This window comes from Raphanus sativus, chromosome 2, assembly GCF_000801105.2.
Source record: "Raphanus sativus cultivar WK10039 chromosome 2, ASM80110v3, whole genome shotgun sequence".
In the NCBI taxonomy this organism is placed as follows: Eukaryota; Viridiplantae; Streptophyta; class Magnoliopsida; order Brassicales; family Brassicaceae; genus Raphanus; species Raphanus sativus.
The window spans coordinates 4,878,659-4,891,804 of record NC_079512.1 but is presented as its reverse complement, the minus strand read 5'-3'; the positions used below and the strand labels follow the sequence as shown (position 1 = coordinate 4,891,804).

General features: G+C 30.1%; 1 protein-coding gene, 1 long non-coding RNA gene and 1 pseudogene across 4 annotated transcripts; 1 reads left to right on the top strand and 2 right to left on the bottom strand.

Annotated features, from left to right (window-relative positions):
- Positions 1-5,598: 5,598 nt before the first annotated feature.
- Positions 5,599-6,567, bottom strand: LOC130508436 (uncharacterized). The gene is made up of 3 exons (XR_008942862.1): positions 6,480-6,567; positions 6,343-6,408; positions 5,599-5,771 (listed from the first exon to the last, which is right to left on the bottom strand). It is a non-coding gene; the product is annotated as an uncharacterized LOC130508436 (long non-coding RNA).
- Positions 6,568-7,694: 1,127 nt separating this feature from the next.
- On the bottom strand, positions 7,695-8,537 carry LOC130507108 (uncharacterized; annotated as a pseudogene).
- A 1,065-nt stretch (positions 8,538-9,602) lies between these two features.
- Positions 9,603-13,121, top strand: LOC108842962 (serine/threonine-protein kinase BLUS1). 3 transcript variants are annotated; one of them, XM_018616028.2, is made up of 17 exons: positions 9,603-9,776; positions 9,856-10,026; positions 10,102-10,356; positions 10,582-10,706; positions 10,781-10,825; positions 10,908-10,989; positions 11,073-11,141; positions 11,239-11,409; positions 11,481-11,594; positions 11,684-11,791; positions 11,888-11,970; positions 12,063-12,354; positions 12,437-12,479; positions 12,549-12,586; positions 12,683-12,738; positions 12,832-12,883; positions 12,970-13,121. In XM_018616028.2, the coding sequence occupies exons 2-17, from the start codon at positions 9,859-9,861 to the stop codon at positions 13,039-13,041; spliced, it is 1,773 nt and encodes a 590-aa protein (XP_018471530.1). In that variant the 5' UTR covers positions 9,603-9,776; positions 9,856-9,858; the 3' UTR covers positions 13,042-13,121. The 3 variants fall into 3 exon arrangements, with proteins under 3 accessions (XP_018471530.1, XP_018471531.1, XP_056856427.1); XM_018616029.2 differs by having other exon boundaries at positions 9,603-10,026; positions 11,481-11,585; XM_057000447.1 differs by lacking the exon at positions 9,603-9,776 and having other exon boundaries at positions 9,895-10,026; positions 10,084-10,356.
- The last annotated feature ends 25 nt before the right edge of the window (positions 13,122-13,146 follow it).

The following is a 13,146-nucleotide window of genomic DNA, read 5'->3' as shown; positions in this document are numbered from 1 at the left end:
TGCACAACAAATAAAAATTTGTGAATATTAGATTACTAATCAAAGTTCAAGGTCCATTAACCATAATTTCTTATAGGAGGATCTATGAGTCAGATCCTAATTAAAATGGGTTGATATAGACCTTATATCTTAATTAAATGGTGAAACATCATCATATTATGAATTTAACAGCTCATCTGATCCCAAATTAGAATGTCTTAATAGAGAAGAGCTATGTCCCATACATGTGCCTTTAATAAAGTCCTTAACCCGACAGAAAGATCGTGTACAATAATTTGTTTTGTATGCATTTGGTTGAATTGAAACAATATATTCTTTCGTACCCAAAACCGCCGCAAAAGCTAAAATGTTTTCGGCCAAATGTTTAAAGACCTTTTGGAATTTTTCTTTACAGTGTTGTTCGTCGCATTTGTACTGCCCGTTGTTTTGCTGATGAGAGATCACAATTATTCTACCGAACAATTTATTTTCTTGGACTTTGACATAATTAATTGACATCTTAGTAGCTCAATAGAATTTAGGATATTGTTGACTTTGTTATGTCAACAGAAATCTGGCAAACCTCACTTTTAAGGATAGTTTATTCTCCACTAACGAATAAAATGTTCAAAAAAAAGACTTCAAATTCTTACATGACTAATAGAACTACAACTACAGAAGCTGAACGGAGAAAATAAAACAAGCAAATAGAAGGTGGGTTTCTGCTTATATGACAAGAAATGAAGAACCTTTGATAGTTCAAGTATAAACTAAAGCTGTTTCTTGAAAATTAAGTTTAATAGTTAATGAGAATGGACATCTAAATATGAGCTGTATGAATTTGTATTTTATTCCAGATTTCCAATCTTCATACTAATTACTATACTAATTTAAAATTCGAGTTCTTTATGCTTTTGCAGCTTTTTATGGACATATCACAAGAAGTTAGTATCAATACTATTCTCAATAATTGTGTCAATCATGAGAGAATTTTTTTTCTTTTTTTTTTGGTGAGAAAATGGATACACCAAAGGAAGTGAAGTATATATAAGAATGCCATACAATTAATTCGTAGAACCACATTCAGAAAGAAATGTTGATGAGTAAATATGATTAATACTAAATCTTATATTAGAAGAATGATTTAGTGTGGTTACCATCATGTAACCATACTCTAAGTAGGTTATGGTTTGAAATATATGTGAGATTTTGAAGTAAATGAGATAGATTTGTACCAAGCAGTGAAATATGTCATCTGCAAATACATTTACTTAGACATGTAAGGCTCAAAAGAGCTTACATGATAATTAACCAAGACACATTTGACATATCCGTAGCTCATAACCATTTATGATATTTGTATCATACTGTTTTTTTTTTGTTATGAAATATGTGATTTGATTTTGATCGTGCAATGTATTCACGTAATACATGTCTAGAGGGAGTATTCACCAAACTTTCCACAAAGGAACACGTTGTTTTAGGTGGTTAAGTTTTAACGTTGTACCTTACTGAAAGTACGTAGTCAGTCATAGACACAGCAGGTACTGAGAACTTGCACAGAAAAAAATGTTCATGAAAATCTAGATTCTTACAAAGCTTTTTAATGGATAAAGATATCACAGTAAAGATTGCAAACTTTGGCCTTCTTAACAGATGGCTGTACTTCAGTTTTGTGACACATGAAACTCAAGTTTTCTATCTTGCATTTGTTTTTAGGAGTTTTGGATGGAAATCTATTTTTAAAAAATCATTTGTATTATTAAAAATAACTTCTAACTAGGACAAGGCGCGGGATGAAGTTGTTATTTTTATTATGTTTTAGAGAATAAAACAATAGTTCGATTTCATTTGGATTAGGGGAGTTCAATCCGAATATTGGGTTGATTTTAGTTCGGTTCGGTTTTTTTGATATTTCGGTTTGTAAAATATAACTAATATTCTAAATCCATATTTACTTAGGTTCGATTTGGTTTATATGCCGTCGGTGTTCAGTGTATTCGGTTTATACCAAAAACATAACTATTTAGTTTGAAATCATATTATATATTATACGAATTTTGGAATCGTGTTGTCAAAAATTCATTTATTAAAAATATTATATATTTAAATAAAAGAATAAAAAAAAGCTTCTATCATCTAATAAAATAATCAAATCTAGAATTAATATCAAATCTCTAAATTTTAAAAATAAAAATAAAAACAAAACAAAAACATGAAAGAAAAGTTTTTCTATTCTTCCATATTTAGTGTTCATCAAATTAATATGTCTTCGATGAACACAACTTTGTTTGTTTAAAGATAAAAAAGGTTGTAAAGAATTTCAACTAATTGTGATCCATCAAATTTATAATTTTTACTTCAATTTAGTTACTGTTAAAATAAAGCAAAAAGATCAAAAAAATAAAGATTAAAAAAATAAGAAACCTCAGTTGCGGTAAATTGTTAATTAATTATAATTAAAGTGACTAAATTGATTTAATATATAGTGGATATGTTCAGCTGAACATTTATAATTGTAATTGTGGACCAAAATCTATTTTGAATTTATGATGAGCTAGATCGATTTGGGCTTAAAAAAATTGTAAAGAATTTCAACTAATTGTTATCCATCAAATTTGAATATTTATTAAATAAAAATTCATATTAATACAATTTTATGATCATTTGTATCTTATTATAACAAACAATTAATCGTTGAATACTAACCTTGATCATTCCACCATTAATAAAAATTACATTTAATAGATATTCAAATTAATATATATATATATAGCCGTGTATTATATATATATATATATATATATATATATATATATTCTTATATATATAGCCGTGTATATATATATTTTTTTATTTATATAGTTTTATGATCATTTGTATTTTATTATAACAAAAAAATTAAACCACAAATTACAAAATTTTTGATGTGAGATTTTTAACAGTTTTCATGATTAATAGTCAATTAAAAAAATTCAAATATAACATATACAAAAAAATATAAATTTTTTTAACATGATTAATATGATTATTTAATTTATTTTAACAATATATCATTAAAACAATAGAGGATATATAGATTTCCATCAAATACTTATCATTAAAATCATTAATTGTAAAATATATATTGGATTCATTTTTGTTAGTTCCGTATCTTTATTTAATGCAAGAATGAATAATATTAATTGTAAATTGCTAATTAATTTCATGGTTAGTTTAATGAGAAGTATATAATATATGCTTAATGGACTAACATATTTCTCTAGAGACTTTAATTAGAAGATTTCAAGTGATGATACATGTCATAACTAAAATATTGAATGCTTCTCTTTTAATATATAGGAGATTGACTAAATTGACCTGAAGATTATAAGTTTGATCGATAAGAATTAGTGAAAATTATTCATAACTTTACTTCTTATCTATAAAAGAAAAGAGTTTCATGTTCACTCGAAGAAACTTGATTTTGATGAACACTAAATATGGATGAGTAGAAAAAGCTTTTTTTCCATGCTTCTGTTTTATTTTTAATCTTAATTTTCAAAATTTCTAACTTTGATTTTAATTCTAGATTTAGTTATTTTGTTTGATGGTAGAAGCGTTTTTATTTTTTTGTTCTTTTTTTGAATAGATAATATTTTTTTAATAAATGATTGCATTGACAAATGACTCTAAAATTTATATAATATGATCTCAAACTAAATAATTATGTCTCTTTTTATAAAACCAAATAAACTAAAAACCAATGGTATATAAAACGAACCGAACCGAAGCAAATATGGATTTAGAATGATAATTGTATTTTACTAAGCGAAATACCGAAAAACCGAAAAAACCCGGACCGAAACTGATATCCAGATTGAACACCCCTAGTAATTACTCTTCGATATATTGCATTAATATAACTTTCCAATATCACAAATTAATAGAAATATATTAATAATAAAAATATTGACAACACATATAAGGTAACCAAAATAACTACTAAACTTTATTCGCAAGGTTTAAAATTCGTTAGTCTAAAGTAAAAATTCATAGACAGGCTTTGTATTACCTTATTCAGCCGACTACATTTATTGCTTTTCTATAATACTTTTCTGTTTGAATACGATTTGTTTACCTATATAAACTTCCTACACAAGCTAAAAATAATATAATTAATAACTAAATATTTTTTTAATATTTATTAACATACATTTTAAAAAGATAATTACAACAGAATTTCTATAAATTAATACTCGATAAATTAATATTTTTTATAAATTAATAAATTTTATCGGTCTTAATTTGGACATGTGTAAAATATGATAGAAATTGATAAAATAATAAGATAGTAATATTTTTAAAATTTCCATGCAAATATATAGTCCCATTAAAATCATATATTAATAATATATCTATATATATTTTTATATAAATACAAACTAAACATTGTATTATTGGTTTTATATTCATGATGAAAATACATCTATTTTTCTTAACATTTTACTATATTTTGATAATATTTAATAAAATTATATCGAAAACCACATAACAACATAAAAATATATACCAAATAAAATAATTAAACAATATGAAAGTCAAATGTATTATTTTTTATAAACAAAAATATTCAAAAAATGGGTACAATCTAAAACAGAAAATTTTGGTAAATCAATATATCTGTAAATTAATAAAACTCAGATTAGTTTTAGACTAAATCAATTTTGAATTTTGGTTTAGACTAAATCATTTTGACTTCGTTACATGGTTTCGATTATATAGTTACTGAAATTATTTTTCTGAAATTATTATGAAGCACTCATCGGCTTATTATTATGAAGCCATGTCTAAGTTTTATATATAACTTATAAAAAAAAGCAAAGTACTCCCAAACAACCATGCATGCATACGTCAACATGACTATCAGAATCCAACACTTCAAGGTTCGTTTTGCTATATTCCCCCAACCATGGATACATACGTTTAATACATTTCTCTTGGCAACCGTTTTTTAATATCAACTCAATCGCATCATAGAACCCGTCGAAGGATCATATCTGTTAACATATAGTAACTATATCAAATTTAAAATAATTTTATACTCACATTGATTAAAAAATAATTCTTTATTTGAGGAATCTGAGGATCAAATAAAATATCCGAAAAGTCTTCAAAAGGTATTAAATTTCTGAAGCGATCTATAAGAAATTTAATTCTGATCCTAAACATATTTTTTTGCCATAGTTACTAATAGAGATAACTAATATTCATTAAAAAAATCTTACCATTACCCCCTCTCAATTGACCACCATAGTTTGAGTACACAAATTAAATATCCTACGATTTCTACACTGCAATCTTTAAGAAGTCATTTTAGTATATTGTCCTAATCAGTGAGATTTATATGTAATGGTCAGTTTATTTTTCTTGCATGATAATGGGAGACTTATTACTTAGTGCACTAAACGACTTCCTCGTGAAAACAAATAAGGATATTAATGTGACTAAAAAACAATATATAAGTGCTACCACAAAGATAAGCGATGAAGAATAAACCAGCATAGATAAGTTTAGTATAAAACCAAAAGGTTTATTTAAATATTGTCTACTTCAAAAGATGCATATAAAAAGATCCTGTAATTTTAAAATTATGGAAAGTAATTGTATAAATGGTGTACATAGTAGCTTCATGACTACATATAGTCTTCATAGAGTTGCATGGATGGTAGTAGACATGAAAGGTTTGCCGCATAAACGTCATTTGGTTTGCCTGCAATCTGTGTGTCTTACTTTTCGATAGGTACTTGTACCTGCAAAGAGTTAAAGTAAATTGTTTGGTTGAAAACAGGAGTATTTCAAAAAAGAAAAAATCATTAAACCTTTCACGCTAAAACATTTGTTTTTCGAATAGCTTGCCCAATCTCTTCTGTTAATTAAAAGAAGATGAATAAAGCAATTAATAAGAAAACAATCGTCATATCTTGAATTAATAAGAAAACAATCGTCATATCTTGAATTAATAAGAAAACAATCGTCATATCTTGAATTATTGTTTCCACTCTCTAGCTTTTGAATCCCACGAATAAGTTTTCTTGGCACCACAACCCGAAAATTTGAGTCTTACACTATCATGACTTAACTTATTATTCTCTATCCAGACAATAAACTTGGATTTTACTTTCTCGTGGATAATTTTTTCCAAAGGATGCTCAATGCCTGTAAATACTATATATGTCACTGTTTATATTCACATTGTTCGGCTACTTTAGTGTTGCTGGAATTCACAATTTTTTGGAGTCCTGATACATATTTTATGAGATACATCAGATTTAGATCTATAATGACGAGTATAATAAGCATAGAGAAAGGAAGATCACTTACATCTCCGTACAGAAACGTCACAGTATTATGTGTAGAAGATGTCTCATTCTTCCATGTGTACCGTGCCTTCACAGAATAGAAAATATGATAAGACTAAAAATATAAAAAGATAACGGAAAGAAGGATCCAAACCATACTTTTTTTTTAATTTCCCAAACATACTTTGACGGCTGCATGGTTTGAGTGTTTTTAAATAAGCTTGGGATAATTTGCGAACAATTATGTAGTTCTTTAGAATTGATCACCAAATATTTTGAAGAAGACGGGTATATATATATCCTCTACCATTGCTAAATATTCTCTTGACATATTGCGTAAATCTTGTATAATTGATACAATAATTTTAGACACTTCCCCAAGTTAAGAATATTTTAGTTTATAATAGGGGATAAGATTATTAATAGTTTAAATGCACGCACAATAATATTATATTCGATTTTCAAAAGGACAAAATATATTTGCTCTCTTCTATTTATTGTACTATATATATATATAGTATGTGCTATAACAATTTGTATAGAATATTTTATAATAAGGGATATATTCATATTTACAAAGCTATAGACTATATCCATGGAAAATAAACTTTACAGAAATAATGATTCCTTTTAAGGTATTTTATATGGCCCAAATATATTAGATAACTTCAACCAATTATGTCATATAAAAGTTTATAGACGATCTGTAAATTAGTATAAAATCGACCCGATCAGAAAAAATATGATAAGAGGGTTTATATTAAAAACGACCAACATATGCTTAGAGTACGTAAAAAGGTTAAAAAAAATAAAACACTTCAGACTTCCAAAATTGTTAAACAGAACCCAAAAACCAAGTATAGTACGAAGATCAAAACAATTAAAATACTTATAACAATAAAATAGAAAAGCCTATCTTCATTGTAGACAGGTTTCCAATAATTCTTCAGCCACTATTTTGTCTTCACTTTCTTAATCGAATCTGAATGTCGATGTTCGTTAACAGTGCCCTCGTAGATAGCTGCCTCTAAACTTTCGATATGGGATCCTTCACGTTTAGCAGCTGTCTTCAGATTAGACTTAGAGCCATGCACAGAGCTACCAGCTATCAGAACAGAACCCTGAAACACACGAATTGTTATGTAGATAATAAAAGGTCTACAACTTAAAACAAAATTTCTAACAAAATTTCTAACAGTCAATAAATATATTACCTCTGAGTCTTCAGAACAATTGGAAAATCTGGGTAGAACGTATTTGAATGTCCCTAATAATATCAAATTAAAAATCAAGATCATAATATAAAATCACTCTATTAAGTCCTTGGGTAGTTATTCATAAGAAATATACCTTAGGATAAGAGGACACGTCAAGAAAGATTCGTATCTCTTTATGTAAATAGTATTTTCAAGAACACTCCTTACGTACGTTTCGTGATGTTCCTAGTGGGCAAGCGAGATGGTGAAGAAGGCGTCGTTTTAAGCAATCCAAGAAGGTCGGTCCCAAATCGCCTGAGGTCTGACGTTCAAAATATACCGGAGGAGTCGCCAGGAAGTCTCCTGTAGCAACCGGAAGTTGATGAGAATGATGATCGCTGAGCAAAACTGACGAAAAGCTTCCTTCTCTTTTATACATGACCATGACTTTGTACAAAAATGGAATCAAGCCTTCCATTTCTTCTCTTTTTTTCTTTTCGATGGGGATTCTTTGATGTTTTCTCTTTCTGAAATAGAAGATCGTCGATGCGTCTGCTTTACAAAATCTCTTTCTTTATAACCTACGTCGATCACCCTCATATCGTCTTCTTCTCTGCTTCCGATACCCATCGATGCGCCTAGTATCAATCAAGGACATGGAACGTCGACTGCTCAAGGACTCTGTAGTCGGCCTGACAAAAATTAAAAAACTTCGACTGCACAAGGATATGGAAAAGGAGTTTGCAAAAAAAAAATCATCAAAAAAGAAAACATTTAATGGTCATCAAACGTCGACTGATCATCGATCTCGGGTCAAGAACCCGCGACAGAACACGGCAAGACTCGAAGGGAGAGAACGATGACTCGGGTCCATCCATCGTCGACAGGAAATGCTTCTAAGTGTTTCTGGTTCGTGGTGGTGAGTTTGGTACGATCTTTATCCACTTGCTGAGATGAGGATTCAAACTATATGTTGTAATTGTGGTTGTTTCTTGTCGTTTAACGTCAAAGCTATGCAAAAAGAATGTAAACAGAAACAGTTCGAGCATGGAAAAAAAAGGTTACGTTTCTTGTCATTGAAACAAATAAGGAAAGAAATCAAAAAATTAAATGATCTATTTTTCTTAAAATCGCTCACAGAGTGACACGTGGAATGGAGCCTTCTCATGCATTCTCACTAAAATCGTTTAAGGAAAGTCTTAAAAATGCTTCTCCTTTAATATATAGGGGATAATCAAAAATATTTTTGTTTCATAAAAATGTCCTTTTGATATATATTTTTCATGCATATTAAGTAATTTTGTTAAGGCACAAATATACTTCCTGATATATCATTTATTAAATTGATAAATATTTTATGCTAAAAGAGTCTATTTTTTTTTTGTCGATATGCTAAAAGAGTCTAGCTTCAGTAAAATAGGGAATTAGACTACAATGTCATATTAAAATATATAGCTTTTTTGGAAAAAATCCTAAAGTCGTATATTTTCAAATAATAATAATAAGTTTCTTTTTTTTGTTTCTTCTTCACAAGTTGTATATGCACCTTTTTACTAGCATCCCCGTAAATCATAATATATACTAGTAGAAAATAAATTTCTTCCATGCGAAATTATCGTAAAAATAATAGATGGTGATTTCGTTTTTTTTTGTTTTCAAAATATATATATATGTCGTTCTTAATTTCCATTAATAAAATATATTAGTTTTTTTGTTATATGATCTTTTATATTTTGCAGCTGATTGTTTTCCATTGATTAGATTATAGTTAATTAGATAGTTAATAAAAATTTATTTAGAAAACAAATAAACTTAAATATTTTTAATCTATGGGCACAAAAAAAAGAACACTCAAATTCCAAACCAAAATAGTTACAAAAAAAAAAAATTCCAAACCAAAATTGTACGTGATTATTCCCAAATTTATAATATTTTTGATGTATCACAGAAAAAATCAAACTCCAAAAAAAAAATCGCTATTTTTTGGTAATATACTTGAAGGCAAATGGGTATTTATTTAATAATTTCATCAGAAACGAAAAAAAAGAAGATAAATATTATAAAAAAAAGGCAAAACACAAAGAGAACTAAAGAGAGGATCCAATTGAAAACCGGATTAGATTTTTACTAAATCAAGCCTCTCTCTCCTCAAAATCACCAAAAAAAGAAACAAACTTTGAATGGATCCTTGACCAACTCCATCACCATTGCACTCCCAAAGGGTTCATCACGTGACCCTCTTCGTCTAACAACAACCCAGGTTCCATTTTCTGTTGCTACCTTTGCTTAGAACTTGTAAGAGAAGGAAGAAAGGCTTATCCTCCTTTCAATGTTACTAGACAATGGCTGGTTCATCAACCAAGAGGTTTCCTCTCTACGCTAAGGACTACGAGCTCTTTGAAGAGGTAGGAGAAGGTGTTAGCGCCTCAGTGTACAGAGCCAAGTGCATTGCTCTTAACGAGAATGTCGCCATTAAGATCATGGATCTTGAGAAATGCAGAAACGATTTGGTAAACAAAGATTACATTTCTATTAATTTAAAGAAGATTAAATAAAAATCTTTTTAGTTTTTGGGTTAAATGCAGGACACAATACGCAAGGAAGTTCACATTATGAGTTTGATTGAGCATCCTAATCTGTTGAAAGCGCATTGCTCTTTCATAGACCGTGATACCTTGTGGATTGTGATGCCTTATATGTCTGGTGGCTCTTGCTTTCATTTGATGAAAACTGTTTATCCTGAAGGTTTTGAGCAACCTATTATTGCTACTTTGTTGAGAGAAGTGCTCAAAGCTCTTGTTTATCTTCATAGGCAAGGACACATCCATAGAGATGTTAAGGTAGTCACCTCTTTTTTTTAAAACTCCAAAAACATACACTCAGAGCCGGTTCTAAAATTTTGGGGACCTTAGATGATTTATTAAATGTTTCAATAAAATATATTTTTTTTTTTCAAATTTGGAGACTATGTCTATGTAATTTTTTTCGAAAATTTCGGGGCTATTATTTCACTTGGCTATGTCCAGAACCATTATTAGATTGGCCATCTAAATGATTTGTTCTAGGCTGGGAACATACTGGTTCACTCGAGAGGTGTGGTTAAACTTGGAGACTTTGGAGTTTCAGCGTGTATGTTTGATAGCGGTGAAAGGATGCGTACAAGGAACACATTCGTTGGAACTCCTTGCTGGTACGTGTGTGCTTAACTTCTCTTTACAATAAGTTTTTTTTAATCAAATTTCTCATTTGTGTGTTTTGTTAAAGGATGGCACCTGAGGTTATGCAGCAAGTAGATGGATATGATTTCAAGTATGTTTTTTGCACCTTTTCTACACACCAATCGAAAGCCGTGAGTAGTGTTAGCTTATTGGTTTTGTTCTGTATATAACAGAGCGGATATCTGGTCCTTTGGTATAACTGCACTGGAGCTCGCTCATGGTCATGCCCCATTTTCAAAATATCCACCTATGAAAGTGAGCCTAACTCTACAAAGTGTAACGTTCATCATGCACTTATGTTTTCTTGATGTTCACTTTTAGTTCAACTCCTATTTCAGGTGCTGTTAATGACCTTACAGAATGCGCCTCCTAGCCTTGACTATGACAGAGACAAGAAGTTCTCAAAGGTAAAGTGAGAGATTAAACTGATGTGTGCAACATACAAAAAGTAGATTCCATTTTTCTTTATTTCAATGAGAAAAGAACTGTTTGTGTTGTACGCAGTCGTTTAGAGAGTTGATCGCAGCCTGTTTAGTTAAAGATCCAAAGAAGCGTCCAACCTCAGCAAAACTCCTGAAACACCCTTTCTTCAAACATGCACGGTCTACGGACTATCTGTCCCGTAAGATTCTTCATGGTCTTTCTCCACTTGGTGAACGTTTTAAAAAGCTCAAGGTAAAGTTGACTAGAACTTGGAATCTTTCATCAACTCTGTGCAACATCTCTTTATGTTTTTGTCTTTATAGGAGGCAGAGGCTGAGTTGTTTAAAGGCATAAATGGTGACAAAGAACACGAGTATATGCGAGGAATCAGTGCTTGGAACTTTGATCTACAAGACTTGAGGAAACAGGTATCACTTGTAAGTAAGGTCATGTCTTAAAGAGTAGTAAAAGTAAAACTTGTACTCTTGCACCCACTCAATGGTTTCAGTGCTCTCTCTGCTATCAGAATCCAGATAATGAAATGTGCAGTTCAGAGAGTAGGGATGTTGATGTACCAAAAAGAATACAAAGGTCAAAGACTATGTCTTTGGAGATGTTCAAAATCTCAGACAAGGCTAGTGTCTTTTTGCTTCCCCTCCTATGAATGCATTCATGTATATGTGTGCCTATTCTAAGCTAAAACCCTCTTGCTATATCCAACTTCTTTCAGGATTTGATGAGTGCAGCGAGTAATAGTCTAACAATAGGTCCGTTACTTCCTTCATTTCGTCGCAAGTTCCTCCCTGCTATTGGGTACTTTTTTACAACATTTCTCTTCTCTGTGGAGTCCTGCATTGCTTTGCTTTATGTGTTATTATTGAAATAAAAACATATATTGGACGCAGATATAAAGTTGGCATCCTTTCTGATGAAAGCAATGCATGTCGCAAAAGAGCTGCAGAGGCTCTCGCTCTTGAAGAGCCACGTCAACTAGCAGATGATACCAAGCAGACGCTACCTCTTGAAGAGCCATATCAACTAGTAGAAGCATTAGCAGAGGATACCAAGCAGACGCTAGCTCTTGAAGAACCATTAGCGGAGAAACCAAAAAATGGCTACACAGTTAGTCCTATTGACACAGCAACTGAAGTCCTCCCACTGTTACAGAGTCTTCTAGTACAGAATGACATTCAGAGGGTGTGTGTGTGTGTGTGACCTATAATATCTAAATGGTTTTTATTTTTTTAACTTGTGATACTTCACATTATATTTTTTGCAGGAGAAAGTAATCAGATTGATTAGATTTTTTGATCCGACTGCTGGTAATGTCTCTTTCTCTCACATCTCTATCAGTCTGTCTTTGAACTAATGAGTTTTGATGATTTGTGCAGAAAATGAAAATTCAATCTCAAGAAACGAAGGAGTGCAGGTAAAATGTTCATGTGAATTATGTGTGGACTGGACGTCTTAAAAGTAGTTGGTAATAGCATAACTAAGAAAGCATGAATGAATAATACTAATACAGATATATCCATCAAGGGAGAGAGAACTACAATCTCAAGTTAATTTCTTGGAGCAAAGGTAATCATATAACTTTTTTCCTTTTGTTTTTTTTTAATTTATTTATTAAGATTTGATTAGTAAGTTGAGATGAGGTGTGTTGTGAGTTTTCAGTGTTGAGATACTTGTAGAGGAAGTGAAAAGAAGAAAAGAAATAAATGATCAGGTAAAAAAGGAATTAAAAACAAATGAATATTAGAGATCATTTACATAATAAATATAAAACTAAAAAAATGTTCGATCTGTTTGCAGCTAGAAGGACAGATCAGATCTCTAAATAGTAGCAGCAGCAGGAACGATTCTTTTTCTGTATTCAGTATTTAATAATATCATTTTATATCATAATTACGCAGAATAACACTTTTATTCTACAAAATAAATTAACTCAATTTTCACAATCCTTATTAAGGTATGTATATGTACATATAT